The 21,664-nt window shown below is 41.0% G+C and overlaps 2 protein-coding genes across 3 annotated transcripts in view; both read right to left on the bottom strand.

Annotated features, from left to right (window-relative positions):
• The window catches only part of LOC117440277 (beta/gamma crystallin domain-containing protein 2-like), a 28,647-nt gene extending 20,158 nt beyond the window's left edge, over positions 1 to 8,489 (bottom strand). The window contains exons 1-3 of one of the 2 annotated variants that reach the window (XM_034076581.2): positions 8,408 to 8,489; positions 4,093 to 5,492; positions 142 to 3,574 (exon numbers count right to left, since the gene is read on the bottom strand). In XM_034076581.2, coding sequence (XP_033932472.1) covers positions 142 to 3,574; positions 4,093 to 5,492; positions 8,408 to 8,455 — 4,881 coding nt within the window. In that variant the 5' untranslated portion in view covers positions 8,456 to 8,489. Of the gene's footprint in view, positions 1 to 141; positions 3,575 to 4,092; positions 5,493 to 5,778; positions 5,851 to 8,407 lie in introns of those variants that run through there. The other variant, XM_034076579.1, reaches the window with a different exon arrangement.
• Positions 8,490 to 13,128: 4,639 nt separating this feature from the next.
• Positions 13,129 to 16,625, bottom strand: LOC117440202 (melanocortin-2 receptor accessory protein 2A-like). Its single transcript, XM_034076496.2, has 4 exons — positions 16,363 to 16,625; positions 16,140 to 16,277; positions 15,540 to 15,639; positions 13,129 to 14,380 (listed from the first exon to the last, which is right to left on the bottom strand). The coding sequence occupies exons 2-4, from the start codon at positions 16,255 to 16,257 to the stop codon at positions 13,909 to 13,911; spliced, it is 690 nt and encodes a 229-aa protein (XP_033932387.1). The 5' UTR covers positions 16,258 to 16,277; positions 16,363 to 16,625; the 3' UTR covers positions 13,129 to 13,908.
• Positions 16,626 to 21,664: the final 5,039 nt, after the last annotated feature.

Genomic DNA, 21,664 nt, shown 5'->3' with positions numbered 1-21,664 from the left:
TAGACAATAAACACTCTGATTGTTAAAGTAATTATAACAACTTGTGAGATGCATGTTGTCTCTGAAATCAGTCTGTAATGATGACTACTTCTTTAACGTTCCAAATAATTAGTCGTTGGTCAAAATAACTGAAATACTAACCTCGGGTTTGACTTGCTCCATTCCTTGCTTTGCTGGTTCTTGGGGGAGGTACTTCTCTAAATAATCCGGCAGCTTGATGTCGTTAAACGAGGGAAATGGAGGGCCTGAGTCATCGACCACAGCCTCCACAGCCTGGGCTTCCTCTCTGCTGCTCAGGGCCAGTGTATCTCTGAGTGGAGCTGTTGAACTTGGCTGGGATAAAGGTGGAGGGCTTAGCTGGGGGGCTTCGCTCGGTGACACATCCCCAGAGCTGGTGCCATCCACCTGCGTTTGACCACCATTCCTCTTCCCTCTGAAAATGGAGGAGGAAAGGCTGCTGAGAACACAGCTGCCCTCCAAGCGAGACTTCACCTTGACCTGCTCCTCCTTCTCTTCCTTGACATCCTCCTCATCGTTGTCCTCTTTGTCCCTGAGGCGAGAGCGAGTGTCCAGGCTACTCATCAGCATGCTCCTGTCTGCCAAGCTTGCCCTGGCTGGCTTCATGCCAGATTTTGTGTCCTTGTTCTGCAGCCTGGATAAGAAGCTTGGGGTTGTGTCTACACTAAACGGATCCTTCTTCCTCAAACCAAACTTAAACTCATCGGGGTCAAACGTCTTCTCATGGCGGTCCTCCCTGATGGCGGGCATGGCGAATAGCGGTTGAGGGGTGCGTAGTACGTTGTGTTTGCGTGGCGGGAGAGAGAACGGCGAGCAAAGATTCTTGATTTTCTCAATGAAATCATCATCATCTAGGTCACCAGAAGTGTCCAGCAGATTGCTCTCACTACCAGAGTAGCTCAGTTTGGGCACGGGGACTTTGAGCTTCCGTTTGGGGAAGTCCACATCCAGCCAGCTCGAGGGGGCGTCTTGCGGGGCTGAAGCATCGTCTCTGTTTAGTCCCCGTGGCAAATGGAGCTTCTTCATGGAAGAATGCTGGGTTGTATCTGGGGTCGGCTTATTAGCCTGTGGACTCGGTTTGTTATTGACCAGTTCCTTTCCGACAGTGTTGAGTTGCTGGGGAAAATCCCCATTAGCAACAAGCGAAACGTCATTGCTTTGTGAGTGCAGTGTTTTCTCAGCCGAGTTCCCTGCCACATTAACTATGGAGCTGGAAGCCTCTCTATCCGAGGGGCCGTGTGCTATTTTCTTTGCGCCTTTGACTGAAGTAATATCACTTGTGCTCTCGGTGGATTTTGAATCCTCACGCTGGCGGCGAGCTGGTTTTATCACATCTCCTGAGACTTTGACTACTGCAGGCACTGAGATGGCATTTGAATTGCTTTCCCCATCAACCCGCCCTGCTCCCTTGCTCCTCTCAGATTTAGATGGAGACATTGGAGTATGCTCTTTAACAGATGCTCTTTTCTCTGACAGTGTCTGTGCAGCTATCAGCGCTGGAGTGCCATCCCCGGCTTTTACAGTCCATTTCTCAGCTGCTGTTGTTGCTTTGGTAATAGACTCGGAGCTGGAGAACTCAGAATCATTAGCTCCATGTGCACATGAGTCATCCGGTAGATTTTCAGTTTTTTCCACAGAGACAGAATGAGGCTGTGGCTTTGTCTCTGTTCCAGGACCTTTTGGAGACTCTTGTTGTAACTCAGAGGGCACACATGAAGCCTGACTCCTCTTTGACGGCTCTTTCTCACTCTTTGTCACACTCACAGCCTCGTTAGTCTGGGTGACAGCACAAACAGCAGTTTCTTCTGGATGTGTACTCTTCGTGTGTATGACATGTTGTTTTGGAGCAGGGAGGTCTAATAATGTACCGGTCTTCTCTGAGGACTGAGACAATGGTTCTGGTTGCATCATTTCTGGTTTTATTATGACTTTTCTCTCATCTTTTATCTCAGCATTTATTATTTCATCATCCCTTGCAGCACTCTCCTTTGTGCCAGAGATAAATTGTCTGCTGTCTGAAACCTTGGCCTTTGTGGTATTGTTATCTGGACGCGGTAGCTGCTGGGGCATATCTTTGTTTTCCTTCTCCGTCTGATTTCTTTTTTCGCCCTCCACCTTTTCTAAATTCCTCACATCTTCACTCACAGTCTGATTTATTAGTTCTGTGTCCTTGTTTAAGGGTTGTTGTTTTTGTCCTGTGTCTTTCTTATTCTGAAGTTTTACTTTTACTTCACTTTTAGATGCAGATTGTGTTGGCAATTCTTTTTCTAATTTGGGATGTTCGACAGGTGGCCCTTGCTTCATTGAACGAGTCTTCTCAGGAGGTTGCTCAACCACAGGTGAGGGGGAGGAGGCTGAAGTTTCTTTGCAGTCCTTGGAGTCATTTTCTTTCCTCTGTGTGAATGAGAGCCTGTTTCCCCCGGCCTGTTCCTGCTTTCGAGGTAAAATAACGGGACTCTGGTCAATAGGTGTCTTTGTTCCACTGCGACCAGCAGCAGTATCAGGTTGATCTTTGTTGACAGATGGTTCAGGCAATCCCTCCGGTCTGTTGTCTAGTTTATTAATTTTCTCATTTGTTACTGAGACAGCTAACCTTTCCTTTTGTTCGTCTACCACCAGTATCTCCTTCTTAATAGCTCTTCCTTTGGTATCAGACAGAGATTGTTTGTTTGATGTATTTCCTTGGGCTTTTTCAGATGCTAATGAGACTTCCTGTGTCTTAGAGGCAGAGGCGGCCTTCTCAGTATCATCCACCTGATGTTGTTTATTACCGGTGAGCTCTGCCTTACTTGTTGAGCAATCTGGTTTGTTTTCACCATTTGGGCTGATGGGACTGTCTGGTCCCCTACCTTTTTTTCTTTTAGGTCTGGAGCCCATTCTGGTAGGGCTTTTGGACTGTGGGCTGATGCTATTGGTCAGTTCTGCAGAATCACTAGTCTCCTTAGTTGGATCTGTTTCCAGACTGTTGGATTTCATCCCCTTTTCTGCTGTTTTCGAGTCTGCTGTGTTGCTTATTCGAGAGTCTGTTGGTTGCTCTTTAGGAATGGACATCTTTACCCCTACAGCAATGGTATCCTGTCCATCTGGTTTTAATGTTATCTCTGACTTTTGTTTCTGTATTCGCTCCTTAGTATCCAGTTTACCCTGATTGTCCAGTTGTGTTGATGCCGCAGCTGCAACAAACAACAAGGATCTTTGAGACATTCCTGTCATTGCTGGCTTTTGAGACACTGCGGGCCTGTCATCGGATTTAGACGCCTCTGTGAAGTTCCTCGCCCGCTCCTTGATCGTCATTGGCTTCTCCCTGACGGCCGGTGCAGTGCCGGACATGGCCATCGCGTAACGTTCAGCAGATTTTGACCTCTTCTCTGACGAGACAAATTCCTCTTTCATCTTCTCTGTGGGTTTTCTAGCTGGAGAGACATCAGCACTCCTCTGGCTCTGGAAGGTCTGCTTGTTGACCCTCGCTGCCGGGTGCTCAAAGAGGTTGATTTTACCCGCAATGCGGCCAGCGGCTGGATTAGGCTCCTCATCGATTTTCTTCAGCTGGTGTTGTCTGTGTAGGATAAGAGATTAAGGTTTGAATTCAGACATATGTTTTATTTTTGCAACATTTTAAACTTAGGAAGTTTATTTTAACTCATATTTATATCAACACACCCTGTCTTCTGTCATGGACAAATGTTATACTAATGACTGGGGGATTTCTTGAGTTAAAGCTGAGCTATTTTTCCACATTTTCTTTGCTTTACAATTACACTGTTAAACAACAGAGCTGCACTTTGTTTTATGACGCACACCTTTGTTTCACTGTGGCGAGACCTGTAGTATTCCACCCATAGCACACATTCTTTTGAAAGCAATGTCATGTAAGGCAAACACCTTACAGGTTAGCTGCTAATGTTGGGGGTACAATACTAGTGCACTAACAATTATTCTTAACAAATATATATATATATTTTTTAAGTTAGTATAGAATTTGAAGACCATTCCATATACTCTGCAGTGTATGTTACTGTGTTGAGTCATTGTTTCACATACTATACACAGATCACATGCAGGGTAAAGACTTACCTGCCGTCAGTCTCTGTGTTGGGCTTATCTTTTTCTCCATCTTTGGTTTTCTTTACCGCTGTCTTAAATTCGTCGGTGCCTCCTGCCGGACTCTTCTCCAAAGGCACATTTTTTGTAAAAAGCTTCAGCTCACTTCGAGAGACCTTTAAACTCCTGCGTTTGGACTCTGGTGTCTCTGTCTTCCTTTCAACTCTGTAAAGACTGTCGTCGTCCTCCATGTCTGAGCCCCTATTTGTCACACATGCCAGACTGGCGGCAATGACTGAGTTTGAGTCCTGGAAGTTGTCCAACTGCTTGACGGCGTCAGGGCAGGAAGTCTCACTCTCCATGCCTTCAGGTGAAGCCTGAGTGGTGGGGTTGGGCTGGGAGGAGGAGGAGGAGTTTACAGATGATTCTCCCATGTGAGTCTCTGCACCTTTGCCCTGAGGAGTGGTCAATGAGTTATCTGATGTAAGGATTCCCTCTGGGACAGGGAGGGCAGTGGGAGGCATGTTTTCCTGGGGGGTGTTCCCTTCATTCCCCTGAGAGTTCTGTCTTAATTTCTTTCTGGCTGCGTTTTTACGCCCCATTCTGTTGGCCTCTGTTTGTTCTTCAGATTCAGCTTCTGACTGCGAGTCTTTAGGTGATTTCAGTGACACTCCCACTAAGGCACTGTAATAACTATCTGCACCTTTAGCAGGACTCACATTTGTCCTTCTGATCTCTTCACTTTTTGAACTCGAGTTCAAATCAAAACTTGATGATGACGGCCCCTTTCGGAGGATTGTTATGTCCTTTTTTGTAACTTCGGTGTGGACAATTTCCTGTCCAGCACAGGTCTCTTTGCCGCTGTGAGTCACCTCGGTATCCTCCAGGTACACATGGAGCGTCCTGCCTACATGGGCCTGTGGCTGGGTGTGGGTTGGATCAGAGTCCCGGACCACTCCCTGCTTAGAAGAAGAGGAAGAGAGATGTGTCAGATGACGGGAATTCTTCTCAGGATTCCCGCTCTCTGAAGAACGGTTGCTTCTCTCCTCCCTCTGCCCTTTTCTCTCCTGCCTGTACTCCACAAACTCCTCCTTTTTTGAACCTCCTTCTGCTGTCTCAGTGCTGCTTACAATAACGCCGTCTCTGTGGGCAGACTGTGCGGCGTTCCGTTCTTCATAGGGGGAAATGTCTCTGGAGAGAAAGAGTGGATTGGGATTGGAGCTCTGTTCCTTCTCCTCCTCCCACTCTTGATTATTTGCCCGGAGTCTCACAGGCCGCTCACTCTCCTCTTCTCCCTCTGACTTAGGAGCCTGGTCGCTAGTTGGGGAGGCATTTCCAGTGGGACTCTTCGGACCATTTCCCTTCCATGGAGAGAGCCAGCCCCCGATACGACCCAAGACCCCGGTGCTCTGCTGCTCCTCAGGGCTCTCAGACTAAATAAAAGGCAGAGAATAACTCACATAAATGTCTGAATACACATACAGTGACAGTAAATAGACATGCATATTTCCAATAAATATGCGCAAACTTTAGTGGAGCTGACAGTATTAACAGGTGGTAGTGCAAACATGTTAAAACTTGCCTATGAACAAAGGAAGGGAAGGCAGGCTTGGGATATAAAGTAAATATAAGTAGAAGTTTCCCACAGACATTTTTTAGTAGGGCCATGCATCTCTCAGCATAGCAAATACATGCAGAGCTTATAACCTGTAAGCTTACCGTAGAAAATACCATATCATTCAGATTCTTTATGTAGGATGTGAACATGATTATGGTTTAGAACAAAAACTCCTAAAGAGCATAAAACAAAAACAAAATCATTCCACCAGGAAAAACAACTACAGTGTTAAAAAGCAGAACATGACCACAAAAAAGATATCCTCCGTAAGCAAAGTTATAGATCTATCGTTAACTCTTTTACTTTTAGCAATTCCTTTTGGCAGTAGTTTCAAGTTCAACTCACCCTTAATAAGACACAGAAGAAAATGTTTGGTCCCCCTTCAAAATATAAAGCGCTGTAAGTTTGTAGAGGAACAGCGCTGCGCTAAGCTGCATGTCTAACTGATGAGCATGTTGTGATAAATCCTCCTTGCATCCAGTGAAGCATCCACAACAGGGCAAACTGTGGCAGCGTAGATATTGGCGTTGTAAAAGTTCTGCCCCTGCAGCGGAGCTCACGCATACTAGTGGTAAAACGACGCATTCAAGTGCCCGTCGTAAAATGTTGTGTCAATATATGAAGCTGGTTATTCAACAGGTGGTCTGACCGAGTTTTTATTATCCTATAATGACTTAATCTGGATACACTTGTGTATTTTAATAACATTTTACCCTCCAAGTTAAAACTAATCTTAAAACGTTTAACTACGTCTACAGTGGGGCTGCTTCAATAGCCTGTGCTTACATCTAGCTTGAAAACACATAAGGGGGAAATATACTGAAATTGTTTATCAAAGTACAAGAGATAGCCTCCTCTACTCAATCATTTTCATTGTATGCACCTTATAACCAACTACACTACATAAGAGATGCACATGTTGTACTTTGTACTCTATTGCAGAGCTTTAATGAGCAGTTCCTTTCAGATTAGAATAGCTAATATCACTCATATCCAGTGAAAACTATTCATTTAATTTAAATTACATTTTTTGTGACAAACTACTAGAATGGAATTAATTTTTTTAGCAATAGTTAAAATAAGCACAGCCATAAACACCATATCAGTAACATGCAACATAGGCCTACACATTAAGTTTAAAGTGATAGATCTTGAAACTCGACTAATTTAAGAATCTATAGTTTGTATGGCATATATTGTTATTTTACTTTCAATATTTCTGAAGGTGTTTTTTTTCTTATTAAATGTTTTTTCCTAAATGTTTTTTTTTTTTATCTTTAGAGGGGTCACAAGGTCAAGAGTAATTACGATGAATTCTTTTTTCTCCGGTGTTATGTATTTGAAATTGGATGTGGCGTAGTTTAGTTTTGGTTGACTCCTGTAATTTTGGTCATTTTTGGCCAACTCCCAACTTTTAAAATATATGTTTTGTTTCAAAGACAAATTACATATGTTGTTTGTCTGTGTGTGCAATTCATATATAGTGTTACTCTCATTACATAACTAGTATTGTGTGTCTCAATGTCTCTGTACACATATTACAGTAGTGGCACAGCCTCACTCCATTACAACAAAACATTAAAAACATAACAAGTGGCTGTACCTTTTCCAATTAATACACATTCACTTCATTAATCTAATACAGTAAAGTCATATAAATTGGATTAGTAATTCTGATTATTTACATAGAAATCAAATATGTGTGTACAGGTAAACTCTAATGTTAACACATCAGCTACGCTCCTCAAGTATCAACGTATCATGTGGCTGTCAAATATGTGAGACACTTGCTAAACCTCAGTGCGTCAAAATTTGACTTTGTAGCAAAAAAAATCTGTCGGCCATAAATACAGATTATTGGAAACCATTTCATAGTAACCAGCTTGTGACTTCTCCAAAGTGGTCGAAAAAAGCCTCATTGTGTCGGATATTTATCCAATGGCATGAATAAACATGTTTGAACACTGCCGTTTAAAAGTGAGATGCATAGTATTGTGTGTCACTGCTGACTTTATTTTCTGAAGCACCTCTTTCAGTTCGAATGTGTGTTGTCAAAATTCCTACATTTTTGTCAGCAATTGAAGGCAGCAAGAGGCCGTGTCGTCCAAACACATTTTCCAGGGGTAATGACGCAGTCAGTGTGTGGGTTTCAAAGCCTGTTGAATATAGTTTGTTCTGTGAGCCCTTGTTTCACTTGGCGGGCAGCTATATTCAGTATTTCCATGCAACATAGTCTAGGAATTTAACCCATTAAAAGATTTGTGTCCATGTAAATAGAGATTATTCCAACTGTTAATTTTAATGAAATAAATTCGGTCTTACTTTTTTCACTATCTATGTGCCATACATTACCAAGTGCCTTTAGGTGTGGGAGTGAAACTGGTAATTATGGGGTTTTCAAACAAATAATAATCATACTTGCTTGTTATGTTTGACATTTAACGGTTTTAGCCTACATTGTTATGGGAGATTTATGTTTTCTTAACACCTATAACTATGTCCAAAACAGAAATACACTTGAAATCAAATTGTAGGGATAGTATTATCCCCCTCGCTAATCTTATATGAAAAGCTTTTTGACAGCCCATGTAATCCCGATGGAGGTCTAGGTTTCTACACACACTGCTCTCCATTACACCAACACAAACAGAGGCCCTATCGACCGAAAAGCACACGAGTCCCAGTTCACATATTTACAGACACGTCACCAGAGACAGCGTGAGATCTTACCATGATAACAGTGTTTCTCCTGCCTTCTGGGTTGTCTCTGGAATACATCGGTCAAATGCAGCCTTCTGCAAAAACCCTCATTCAGAATAAAGCCTTTCAATGCCGCCGCCTGTGTGAGGTAACCTGTCCCTCCTTGCACAGGACAGGGGAGTCTGCACCGCACGACACTATTAATATTTAGTGCGGTTCAAAATTAGAAAATAACAGGGCTTACTCTTGGAGTTCGCCACATAGATGCATAGTGAATGCAGCTTTGGAAGTATTAGTTTTTCCCCATGGCATTGATGGCTGAGGTTGAGGTGGAATCTGCCCGGGCAAGGTAACACACCCCGAGGCACCGTGACACAGCGAGCAGGGATGACGGTGTATTGAGCAACTATCAATAACAAACAAAGGGACACTATGGGCTGGGGTTAAAGATGCATAGGATTGTAGGATATTACCATACACAGGATAGAAACTCTTTTGAAAACTCTACTGTCCTTAGATGTTTAGTATCTTATCACACTCTAAATATCATTAAGGGTTTTATGCATCCTCTTTCATTTCAATCTGTGTTTTCATTTAGCAGGAGGCCTCTTAGAATAACCTGCTGAACCTTTGGTGACAGATACACTTTGAGAGCCATTAGTCAAGTCTATTCTAAAAACCAAAACAAACAGGTTATTCAAAACACACACTCCCACTCAAGCTATTAACACACAATGCATCACATTCACACACCTGTGTTTTCCGCCTTTCTCATTATTCAACCTATGAAAAATGTACACATCGCCTTTTTCTTTTCTCATGGAAAACCGCATGGGAAAACAACTGTAAATGTTGACCATTTGCAGGCTAGTATTCCCAGTGGAATCTGTCCAGACATTATTTCTACTTTAAGCAGAAGGAAATTGTTCTGGGAAATTCTCCACTACAACCAGTGTTTGTGTGCTCTACTGTGCCAGTGTTTGGAGCCAACATGAAAATGATGCCATATAACAAATCACTCAGAGGAAGCTAATTTTGAAGCTAATTAAAAACATAAGTGGATTTGTTTGTGCTGCAGACCAAAACCTGGAGGAAAATGCCCCATAATGTCTCCTCACCTCTGCTGACTCCAATTATTAACTTCGATTAGCTCTAGAGCTTTTTATACACTGAAAAAGCAAAACTCCTGGGGGCTGAGACACACATTTTTACTATACCTTGGGCTCCAGTTATGTTTTGCAGTGTAATTAGAGGTTTTTATCGTTTTCTTTCTGGGTTCATCCAGGGATAGGTTTTACAGCATGAGCAGAGAATTGTTTTCAGCACAGCCCTCTGTTAAATGTATACAGTTACAGACATGCTTACCTGGCAGCTGCTCACTGCAAGCGGTCTCCTTTTGTTACACAGAGCAGCTCCACTGGATGCATGTGTAAACAGCTGCTTTGGTGTTGTTGAGGGAGAGAGAAAGAGGTATCCATTCTCTGGATGTAGCCAGACTCTCTTGGCTTGGCAATACTTTTGAATCAACAGTCAGCTGGGGCCAAGTGTCAACCCTCTGAAGTTAGAATAAGAAAACATTTCAGGCTGTGTTGTGCCATCGGAAGGCTATTGGGTGCAGTCTTTAGTCGTTTTTTAAGTAGCGATTTTCTTCAACAACTATTCTAAGAGATCTGTGAGGGACTAACATGACAGGCAGCCAGGAGTCATACATGGATAACCCAAAAGAAAACGTTTTTATTCACAAAACAATTCAACAGCATTGAGACAAAATGTGCAGGAATGTTCTGTGCCAACTAACCACAGTTTGAAATAACATAAACTGAATACAACTTCACAGACTAGACTAATCAAACAATTAACTGACCACAAAGGGGAATATATATATATATAGCTGGTTGATTACACCACTTTTGAAACATGGGAGTAAACCAAAGACAAAACACCCCCAACTACAAATAAAATAAAAACAAGACAATTGGTCCATCAAGATGCTTATTTAAGTATTCAACCACTAAACACATCAACAAAATAATATAATCTAGAGGTATAAATGAAATCTCTAAACTATTAAAATCCCATTCCCCCCCGACAATGTGGTGGGCACTTGGTACATTCTGATTGGTTACTTCCTGTATTTAGATCTGCTTCAGGGTGGGGCATCTTTTGGTCCGGCCTACTGAAGTCCCTCAGCAGCAGCGTCAGCACTGGTAACTCAAACATGCAAATTAGAAGGACTTAAGACAAACATATCTAAAACAAACTGTGAATGTAAAAAAGTGAACTGAATGTGTGCACTACTTATTGAAGCAACTGTACTGCCAACTTTGGGTGTTTATGTTGGACATCTGTTAAAGTCAGGCCTTTAAGTTCCTCTGATGGAAAGTATACTCTAATTTTCTGACAACCCACACAGGTCAGTGTTTTCCGGATGTTTTTTAAGAGAATATATAAACATTAAAGCTAGGGTGGGTAAAGTTGGACAAGTCAACAAGAGTAAAGTAAACATTTTAAATTATCAAAATGAAAAAACACTCCAATGTTGACTGACTCCGGCCCGAATAAAATGATTAGACGTTAAAAGTTCTGTGTTGTTTTTGATTTAGCAGGGCATTTCATATATTGCTCTTGGGATGTAAAGAGTATTTAAACAGAAACAACAAATGTTTCCAAAATACATTACCCAACTCAGAACTCATTTTGTTTTTTAAGTAACAGTCTATGAAAGCCAATTAGCTAAAAATTATAGAAGAAAACCGTAAATGGCAAAAATAAACTTAAACTAATGACAGTTTAAATGATATGCTGGTAAATCTGTTTTAGCTTCACTCGTAGTATTAATAGTAGTAGTGGTATTGGTGGTAGTAGTAGTAGTATTGGAAGTGTTATTGCTGACCACAGTCAACCTAAATGACGGTTGACTGTTTAATTGTATGAAAGATTAACAATATCCAATGTTATTGTAATGAGACGTAGCATATATTTGGAACATCTTTGGGAATTGATTAAGCATTATGTTACATGAGTTAACCTGACAGTGTTTCCCCGGTTCCTCATACCAAAAAGGTTATAAAACACTAGTTAAGGAGCCTCTCCACAGCCCCAAAACATTTTCTTGACTTTGAATGAGATTTATTACATTTGCCTGAATTATACACTTCACATAGCTTAGAAATATTTCAGCAAGTTTCGAGTGCAGAGGCTTTTAAAGAAGCATTCTTCTTCAATGCATTCCTCCTTCAGTGCTTCAGTATTGATCTGTGATGCAGGGAATGTTGTTTTATCTAACAACTCTTTACAACATTAACCCGGTTTATATCATGACGGCCTGATTGCAACGCAAATATGTTGCATGTCTTTGTTCGTGCAACTCAGAATGTAATTTCCATTAGACTGACACTGTGTTGTAACAACCATCAGTTCCCAGAGAATGTTCTGTTAACAAAACGCCAACTTTTTCATTAATCCCACTCTGTCGCTCCCCCATTGCTTCTCATCGTTGAATATGTCATTGCAAATGTCAACCACAATGCCTACAGGGACCGCCTTGGGGCCTTTGGAGAAAAAGAGCATATGGCAGTCTTGCTGCATGGAATTGATTGACTCCATTGCCCCCTCCCATGGTTGTTGATCCTCACTACACCATTGGTTAGTAAGTGCCCCCCTCCACCCCTCTAAAAGCTTGTTTGGCGCTAAACTACTGAGGCATGTGGAGTCTGAAGTTGCTGCCAAGTCATGTTTTGTGCTGAAGGGTAGAGTGGTTGTGATAAAGTTATGAGGCCACATTAAAGGAGAGATTATCTGACATTCACACACCATTTTAAAAACCACTTACACAGATGGAGAGAAATAAACGAGTGTGTTTGTCTTGAAATTGCACAGTTCACAGTTTCACTGAACACCCACTCATTCCGAAATATGAATTGCTGCTACCTTTAAAGTCTATTTGGTTCCACATCACCACAGCAACCATTTTCTATGATATCTTAATTATGTTAGTTTTGACTTCTGTCATTCAGAAATTGGGGAATTGTATGGGTGGGATTGAAAGGTAAATGTAACCGCCCTGCAGCGCTGCCTCGACACGTCTCCTCTAAGTTAACACAGCTTGTTTAACGGCAAGACATCCGGCAGCAGAGGAAACTTAACACCTTTGACTTTAGGCAGAGTGCTCGAGGAAAAACCTGAGCACGTCTTCAAGTTTACTCTATTTAACCTCAGGCGTTCACCTTCTGTCTGTATGAATGTTCTGTTTGTCTAAAACATGATTTGAAGGAGTCATTGTCGTGTTAATGTAAATGGGCTCTTTGGCTTTCCTAACATATCCCTCTGTTAACCAAATTTAGTAGCTCGGGCATTAACTGATGTGTGAGAATAATAGCTGGCGGGCAGTGTACTTTTGCATAATCATCGACGGAAATGACTCAAAGTAGTTTGATTTGTATTGACTGCAAAGGAGATTGCTTCATGAATTAAGATCCAAAAGGGGAGCACTGCTTGTTGCAAGTGTATTTTTGTCTAATTTCTTCTCAAATCTCCCACATTGAAAATATATCCAACACATCTTACAGACATTACTTATGCAGATATTTTACTCGACGTTCACCAGAATACTCAAAAGTATAAATGAAACCTGGCTAATCGTTTTTTTTGCCACATGGGGGCAGCACTAAACACAGTATTGTATTGTAACCAAAACGTTTTTAGCAAAAGTTAGCAATTTCTTTGAGTTTTGTATCTTGTCTTTACCGGCCGGTTGTTTATTTTCTCTGTTTCGTTTGGCAGGTAATTAATCAGATTTATCCTCTCATGCATATTGCTACCTTTTGCACTTGGCCTTGGTGTTTGAGCACCAGTGTTTTGAGTCAGTGTTGAGTCGAATATTTAAAACCATTTAGGCTTTATTTTGACAAACACAAATCATTTATCATGTACAAAAGTGTTATATCACATGTAAAAGGTCACGGGTTAACTACCTTCTAATAGTGATATATAACAATTGTTTTGCTACTGTTCATAATGTTGAAGTACACTTTACCTTTTCTAATAAAGTGCGCTTCCCAGAATACAAATTCCATGCTTTTTATCTTGTTGGTAGACAACCAAGCATTTGTGTTTTGCAAACATGAAAGCAAGACAGCATTAATAGCAGAATATATTCTACCAAACGTCTTTGCTCGGTGAGCCACTGTCTTTTCATTTCTCTGTAAAAAGATCTGTAGTCCTGATTCAATACAGCCGCGTCTAATTCAGAGGAGCCTAGTACTCAAAGTGAAAGGTACTGTTTGTAAGAACATTTCATCTGAGAAATGTCATCGCATAAATGTGAAGTACGCCTCGCATTGGGTTTGTGAGCCATCTTTTGTACCCTATTGTTGTTGGAAATCTATGCTCGCTGAAAAAGATAAAAACTCTAAAAGGCAGCTGTGAGAGGTGTGTGTGATTCTACCTGTCACATCACAAATGGCCAGGTAAAAGGAATACACACATTACAATAATAATATGTCCATGCCATGTATTTTGTATTAACACACTTAGTGGATGTCACAGTGAGCATCATGAGAGTGAGACTGGCGCTCCAGTATGGCAGACGGCTCATACAGAAGATCATCGTCTCCAAGAGTTGAGCTGTGCTCCAGGTTCACAAAGTTAGGGATGTTGAAATGGGAAAAGAAGGCACATTCCCTGTCTGTATTACTCTCTTCCATTAGTCCCTTGATAGGTTTGTGTTCCGCAGCTTCCTCAACCTCTTCTTCCATCTCGTCCACCCCCGAGGAGCCGACCCCTCGGCCCCCCCGCTGTGCTCGAGCCCCGCTTTGCTTTCCGACTCTCTCCTCCTCTGGTTTCTGCTTCCCCTGATCTTCCTCGTTTATGTAGAAATGAAAATATGTGCGTGACTCCGCTAGCAAGGGTCGGGAGAAGGCTTTGTCGTTTTCGTCCTGGGGACTGACGATGTCTACCAGACAACTGCCTGGTCGATGGCGCTTCTCTGCAGAGTCGGGGTTTCTGTTAAAGACAGATCACAGCAGGGCGGCGAGATTAAACCAGGAAATTGCTTTGAAAACATCAGGGGCTTATTATTGTCATTTCAGTCCTGAGAAAACCTGCAGCTCAACACAGATTGCTGTCTTGATTCCCTCTTGTTCACTATCCATGCATCTGTCTCTGTTCTAAAAATCAACGCAGTGCCCTTTCCTGAAAGAATAATGATGGGAAAGGACGTAAAGCTAGCCAAAGAAATCCCCATTTCATCTTGGCTGTGCTGTACTCACTCTGACATTACTGACAATCTAATTCCCAGTACTGATCTTTAGTTTAGATGGCAATGTGCATTTGGCCATATGAAGCTCACCTATAAGTCAAATAGCTGCTTTCCACAAAGCACAATAATGTAATGTGTTGCATAATTACCTCACAGCATATAGGGTTATTCAAGTGGTCCTCTGAAAGAGACTATATGGTAGACAATTAGAAGTTGTTTCGAAAAAAAGGATTTCCTATAGGCTGTTTTACAAAAGGATTTGCGCTTGACAGGGCTTACAGATGGTAGAGGGTGAAATATCCTGCGGAAATGTTGGATATGCCAGCATTATCAATAATAAACTGCCTACACTGCAGAGCAACTTAAAAAAGGAAGACAGGATTGAGAAAGAAGTCAATATTGGTGAGGTGTTTCAGAGATAGAGAGAATGATGCCAAGTTTAGATTTCTTCATATCTAGCAGAAGGTGAAACTATTAATAACATATGCTCTCTGAATGGGAGAAGCTCCGAATAAAAAGGGGTGAAGTGCAGGAGAAGGGTTTTATTATCAAATCCTGCCGGTTTTTGCTTTTTAAAAACATGGACTACTCTGGGGTGGCACTTAAATTACAATATGCTAAGTGGTCATTATGGTATTTTGCCCAATGACGGCAGAGGTTTAATAATTGACTGCCTACCCCAGCTTCAGTCTACTGTCAGAATGTCAAATGCATCCCTGTAGCTCAGTACAGTCCGGTCTGACTATGCCTTGCACACACACTGAGTTTACCCAGACTTGAGAGCTGAGAATGAGAAATGTGAGAGGTGGTTTGCTGGAGCTCTCCTTTGTGCTGCAACTAACCCTGTGGGGCCAGATGGGAAGGTGAATGGAAATATGGGCTGGAGACCTGCTATTTACTCACTCTTGATGTGGCGCTCCTGTCTTTGTGAGAAGCGTGAGGACAAAAAACATGAATATAACAAACACAGCTAGTCCAACCCAGAAGCCGATGACGATGGAGTCTGAAATGTCAGAGAAGAGAAAGTCTTATTTAAGTAATTTAACGATTAACATCCTCTCTGTTCATGCCTTTGTGATTTTAATCTTCAGGGGGCTTTCTTCCTGACTGCAAAATCCCCTATTGCTCAGTAAAAGTGAGCTTTCACTTCTAAAATGTGATCACATCATGTCATCAACCTTGTTTTTTTAAAGTGGCTTTATTATTAACAGTGGAGTATTAAACGCCAGTACAGCTGCTGCCTAAAATATTGATGCCAACCTATGTGTTTATTGAAATGCAGGTAATGACTGTCACTCCCCAGCTGAAGCAATACAGATAAGAAGAAGTGGGGGAGGTAATGAATTATTACCAATTAAAGGTGGGTAACCCTGATTTCTAACGCACAGACATTGCATGCACAAACACACTTGCTCGTACTGGGAAACACGCGTACACACAGTCAAAGGCAAGTAAAGCAGTGGAAGATTTCCTCACTGATGTATACAGTTATATTAGGCTTACATCTGTGCGCGTTGAGTCCCTCAAAAGACACGGGCTCTTCGTCGTCATAATATTCATACTGCCATACGTAGTCACTGCGACGTGCGTTGGTTTGGCTCCGGTTGTGGAAGTCGGACATTTCAAACTGATGTAACGAACCTTAACAGCAGAAAACAAACCTAATCAGTACAGGAACGCCGCTATTTATGTATAATGTAACTACAAAGTAATATAGTTTACAAACCAGTATCTCCAGGGATGTGAAGCCTCTCTGTGTTGTTGAACAAGTCGGAATCCTGTGAATTCCGAAAACAATTCCTTATGTTAGGTCCCTCTTCCGGAATTTAACATCGCGCCAAAAGGGTGATTCAGTACAGGGAAATCCATCGCCTTAACGTTACGCAAAAAAACTCCATTCATCCTAATGTAAATCCTGTGAGCGAAGCGGCTGCCTTTTGGTTCTCCTCACCATCATCCAGCGTCCTTTGTAGCCTACTGGTGGCTCACTTTGTGTGATCCTGAGATTACAATGCAAAAATGCTCCTCCTTATAATTTGTGTGTGTGTGTGTGTGTGTGTGTGTGTGTGTGTGTGTGTGTGTGTGTGTGTGTGTGTGTGTGTGTGTGTGTGTGTGTGTGTGTGTGTGTGTGTGTGTGTGTGTGTGTGTGTGTGTGTGTGTGTGTGTGTGTGTGTGTGTGTGTGTGTGTGTGTGTGTGTGTGTGTGTGTGTGTGTGTGTGTGTGTGTGTGTGTGTGTGTGTGTGTGTGTGTGTGTGTGTGTGTGTGTGTGTGTGTGTCACGTTCATCCCGTCACATATTGACGGACGGTCAGGGCCCCTCCCCTTTCCCGTCATTTTCTACGGGCAGGGCGTCCCATAGACCTTCATTGCTGTAGTATATAGTGCGGACACAGCGGACCCCTTGCCCGTCAGGCTTCTACGGGCAGGGCGTCCCATGGACCTTCATAATGCCTATTTTAAGGTTCATTTGGCTTTAAAATGCGTTTTGATCTCATTTTATGCGAGTAATGAGTTTTTATTTCTGATTATTTGTGCAGTACATGTACATGATGTTTAGTTTGCTAGTTATGACGAAGATTACTTCATGAATGTGTACACATTCATGGTTGCTAAGGTGGTTGCTATGGACGCTGCAACAGCTCCCAGACCACGTGATCAACAACAATGGCTGTCCTTCGTGTTATTCTCGGTGAAAATGCCTATTTTAAGGTTCATTTGGCCATTAAAATGCGTTTTGATGTCATTGTATGCGAGTAATGAGTTTTTATTTCTGATTATTTGTGCAGTACATGTACATGATGTTTAGTTTGCTAGTTATGACGAAGATTACCTTACGTCTGTGAGGAAAATACACGGGGCTCAGAGCCTCGTATTTTTAAAATCTTTTTTTCCTTCCAATTTATTATTCTTTTCAAAATAACACACTGTTATTTACTCACCAATAACACACAATTATCCTTGCTTTTATTTATTGGTTTAATTCCATAATCTCGGTCTTTTTTGGCGTTCGTCAGGAACTGAATTTCAAAATAAAAATAACCGGAAACAGACGTAGGCCTATAAGGGACATTTCGAGCATCATTGCGATTGTCAAAATGTTTGAGTTTAGGATGTCCGAAGACACTACACTACCCAGAATCCCCAGCTATCGTTTAGGACTACAGTCCCCGTGATTACTCTTCAAGGTCTGGGATTGGATGTTGGAGTGGCAGTGCGCCAAGGTTACAGCGTCAAACAGCTGTTTGAAATGGAACGAAACCACGCCAGACTATCCAAAACTGGAATCGAACGCCCCCCCAGAACTACACACTACACTATTGTGTTTCGCAAAATGTTCTATGGGACGTCTCTACTGAACGTTTTCCCCACAATTAGAAGTTGCCAGTATTAAACACATTGGTGTTATCAAATGTAAAACATATAATTAATAAATGGGTGAAAATCGCTGTCCATAATGCGCAGCATCAATATATAGCATTAATATACCCACATGACCGCTCATTGATACTTTGTAATTCTACTCCACTACAATTCAGAGGGTAACCTGGTATTTTTGCTCCACTACACTTATTTGAGTTACTTTGCAGATTCTGATTAATGATGTGAAATATAAACAACCCTTAAATCAGACTTTAGTTACACCTGAGTGACATTCAGGTAAGGTGATTGTCAAGTGCCAACAATCAGGAGAGATATTTGATAGTTGGTGCTTGAGAAGACTAAACATGTATCTGCAATTGACATTAATGGAAACGAGTAATAAAGTATATTAATTACTCGTTATTCTCTACTAATAGTTAATTAAAGACTATATATTATGGCTATTTTGCACATCCCTTTCAAGATTTCAAGATTTTAAAGGTGTATTGACATATCATACGCAACTTACGGTGTAGTTATGAAATGAATGAAAAACTTGGGTCACAGGTCCCTCAACAGTGCATTACAAGACATCTATCAATATGTGTGTACCTCCACCATTAAACTGTCATATTCTGCACATTTCTTATTCTATCTACATACATAAGAGTATAATCCATATGTATAATATCAGTTAAAATAAGTGCTTCAACATAGTTAACATTGCAGGAAAGCAATATATTAGACGTTAAGTACTTTGTATTTATCTGTAGATAGATACCCCCAACGTTTTTTTCTTATTTAAAAGAAGACCGTAATCTGTTATTTAATATTTAAATAAAGGTTAATTCGTTTTTCTGTTTTGCACCTCCTCCTATTAATATCTTTGTACATCCTGCACTAAACTGTTTTATTGAAGAGATCACTTATAGTATCTTCTTGATTTTTTATATTCTATATTTCTATCACAGACCTTCTACTTTCCCCCTATGAAAGTATATGTACTCTTAATATTTTTTTAATCAAATATAACACATAAAAACAATAATTCAATAACGTGCTTTAACCACTAGGCACACAAGGTACACACAGACACTTGTATGTACAACATCTGAAGATGTGTAGTTTTATTCATGCTTTCACATAATTTTACAGCATATTGCTATACTATTTCAGACTCAGTATTTACATTCTTACATTCAAAATTCAATCCAATTCAAATCAGTAATATCTTTAAAAACTACAAGTCCTATTATATCAGCTGTGCACCGTTATGGTGTAAATATAACCTATCTATGAATTATATCAAATGTAAAAGTCAGCCGAATTAGTGTTGATACTGCAAGGAGACGTATTGTGTGAAGAGAAATTGAGAAGTTTTTTAATTATTGATATATTTATGATCCACGTCAAGTATTCAGTTTCGGCGGCATTTCTTCAGTTTTTCCAAAGGTCTTCTCATCAGGGCGCTCTAAATAAAGAACTACGGCATATCTGTAATATGTAATGCAGCCGAACCGTGTATTACAATGCTGTTATGTGATGACGTTCAAAGAGAAAAGCAAGAACACTCGGAATTAAGTATTATTTTAGTCTTTTCAAATGTTTTCCGAATTTTATCTAATATAAACACCAAACCCCAGCATGCATTGCGGCTAAAACATCCAATCAGCGTAGCTGAGAATCTTGGGTAATCGCTCGAAATGCCCACGTCAGTTTCCGGTTATTTTTATTGTTAAATTCAGTTCCTGACGAACGCCAAAAAATACCGAGATTATGGAATTAAACCAACAAATAAAAGCAAGGATAATTGTGTGTTATTGGTGAGTAAATAACAGTGTGTTATTTTGAAAAGAATAATAAATTAGAAGGAAAAAAAGATTTTAAAAACTACGAGGCTCTGAGCCCCGTGTATTTTCCTCACAGACGTAAGGTAATCTTCGTCATAACTAGCAAACTAAACATCATGTACATGTACTGCACAAATCATCAGAAATAAAAACTCATTACTCGCATACAATGACATCAAAACGCATTTTAATGGCCAAATGAACCTTAAAATAGGCATTTTCACCGAGAATAACACGAAGGACAGCCATTGTTGTTGATCACGTGGTCTGGGAGCTGTTGCAGCGTCCATAGCAACCACCTTAGCAACCATGAATGTGTACACATTCATGAAGTAATCTTCGTCATAACTAGCAAACTAAACATCATGTACATGTACTGCACAAATAATCAGAAATAAAAACTCATTACTCGCATAAAATGAGATCAAAACGCATTTTAATGGCCAAATGAACCTTAAAATAGGCATTATGAAGGTCCATGGGACGCCCTGCCCGTAGAAGCCTGACGGGCAAGGGGTCCGCTGTGTCCGCAATGAAGGTCTATGGGACGCCCTGCCCGTAGAAAATGACGGGAAAGGGGTACCCTGTACGTAATATAGCGACGGGGAGGGGCCCTGACCGTCCGTCAATATGTGACGGGATGGGTGTGTGTGTGTGTGTGTGTGTGTGTGTGTGTGTGTGTGTGTGTGTGTGTGTGTGTGTGTGTGTGTGGTGTGTGTGTGTGTGTGTGTGTGTGTGTGTGTGTGTGTGTGTGTGTGTGTGTGTGTGTGTTGTGTGTGTGTGTTGTGTGTGTGTGTGTGTGTGTGTGTGTGTGTGTGTGTGTGTGTGTGTGTGTGTGTGTGTGTGTTAGTTAGGGGATGCTGCTTTCATTGAATAGCCCACACAAGGGGGTGTTTCTAATGGTGATATTTTTTAATAGTAATTTTTACATTCTCATCCTTGAGTAAGGAAACCAAATACAAATTGTGAATGGACATATCACTTTTCCAGTCTTTGTGACCCCTTAAAGCGCCTTTACCATTTATCATGTCGATTATATGGTCAGTCAGAGGCTACAATACAATTTGCCACCTCATCAGGTGTAATAAACATTCACATGCATTCACACACTTTGCCAGGCCATTCGGGAGCAATTTGAGTAATTTTGACATCTTGATTGCAGAGGCTGGGGGACCAATTTGCTTCACCTCCTGAGTGCACCAAAGCCACATTATGGAACTAATTCACCTCAAAAGAATAGCTCCATTAGTCAAGTATTGCTACACTGACTTGTAATGAAGAGAATGTCTCTGTCAGTCCAGCTCTGAACATATTTTTCAGCGGGTTGTAAAATCTGGATTTCATTTAGCTGAAATATGATCATATTTTTATATATATATATATATATATATATATATAAAAGGTTTTCCTTCTGATTTCTCCAGCTGCTCTACCTAATCTCTGATTTAAAAAGTTTCCTAATGGACAGAAAGTTTCCATATCCACAACAGCTATGCATACTGTCAATCCAAGCCAATCAGTGAATGTACACTTCAGCCAACCCTCCCACTTATACCTGTACTCTCAATTCCCATAGGGACTATAATACCATTTTTATATTGCATTTTACAGTGGGATAAAACACCACTTAAAATAATTGTAAAACTGTGTACATAAAGAGTTAACCTGGAACAATTCGTTGTTGTGGTTTAGGAACCACCGAGACCTATAGCTACGATCAAAGAGGTTAATGTTAAATTCATTACCAGAGATATTTGGGAACTCCTTCTCTGATGTTCAGTCAGTCTGTTTGGTTCCTTCTTTATTTCTCTGTAACCTT

This window comes from Pseudochaenichthys georgianus, chromosome 24 (genome assembly GCF_902827115.2).
Source record: "Pseudochaenichthys georgianus chromosome 24, fPseGeo1.2, whole genome shotgun sequence".
NCBI classification, from domain to species: Eukaryota; Metazoa; Chordata; class Actinopteri; order Perciformes; family Channichthyidae; genus Pseudochaenichthys; species Pseudochaenichthys georgianus.
The sequence above is the reverse complement of the archived record's forward strand: the minus strand, read 5'-3'. Positions and strand labels throughout refer to the sequence as shown.

What these genes read in the sequence shown, in the direction of transcription:
- LOC117440202 (XM_034076496.2), bottom strand. Translation starts at nt 16,257, where the DNA reads ATGTCCGACTTCCACAACCGGAGCCAAACCAACGCACGTCGCAGTGAC. An exon ending in GGGACTCAACGCGCACAGAT is followed by an intron (nt 15,640 to 16,139) that starts GTAAGCCTAATA and finishes CTGACATTTCAG; the next exon opens with ACTCCATCGTCATCGGCTTC. An exon ending in ACAGGAGCGCCACATCAAGA is followed by an intron (nt 14,381 to 15,539) that starts GTGAGTAAATAG and finishes TGTCTTTAACAG; the next exon opens with AAACCCCGACTCTGCAGAGA.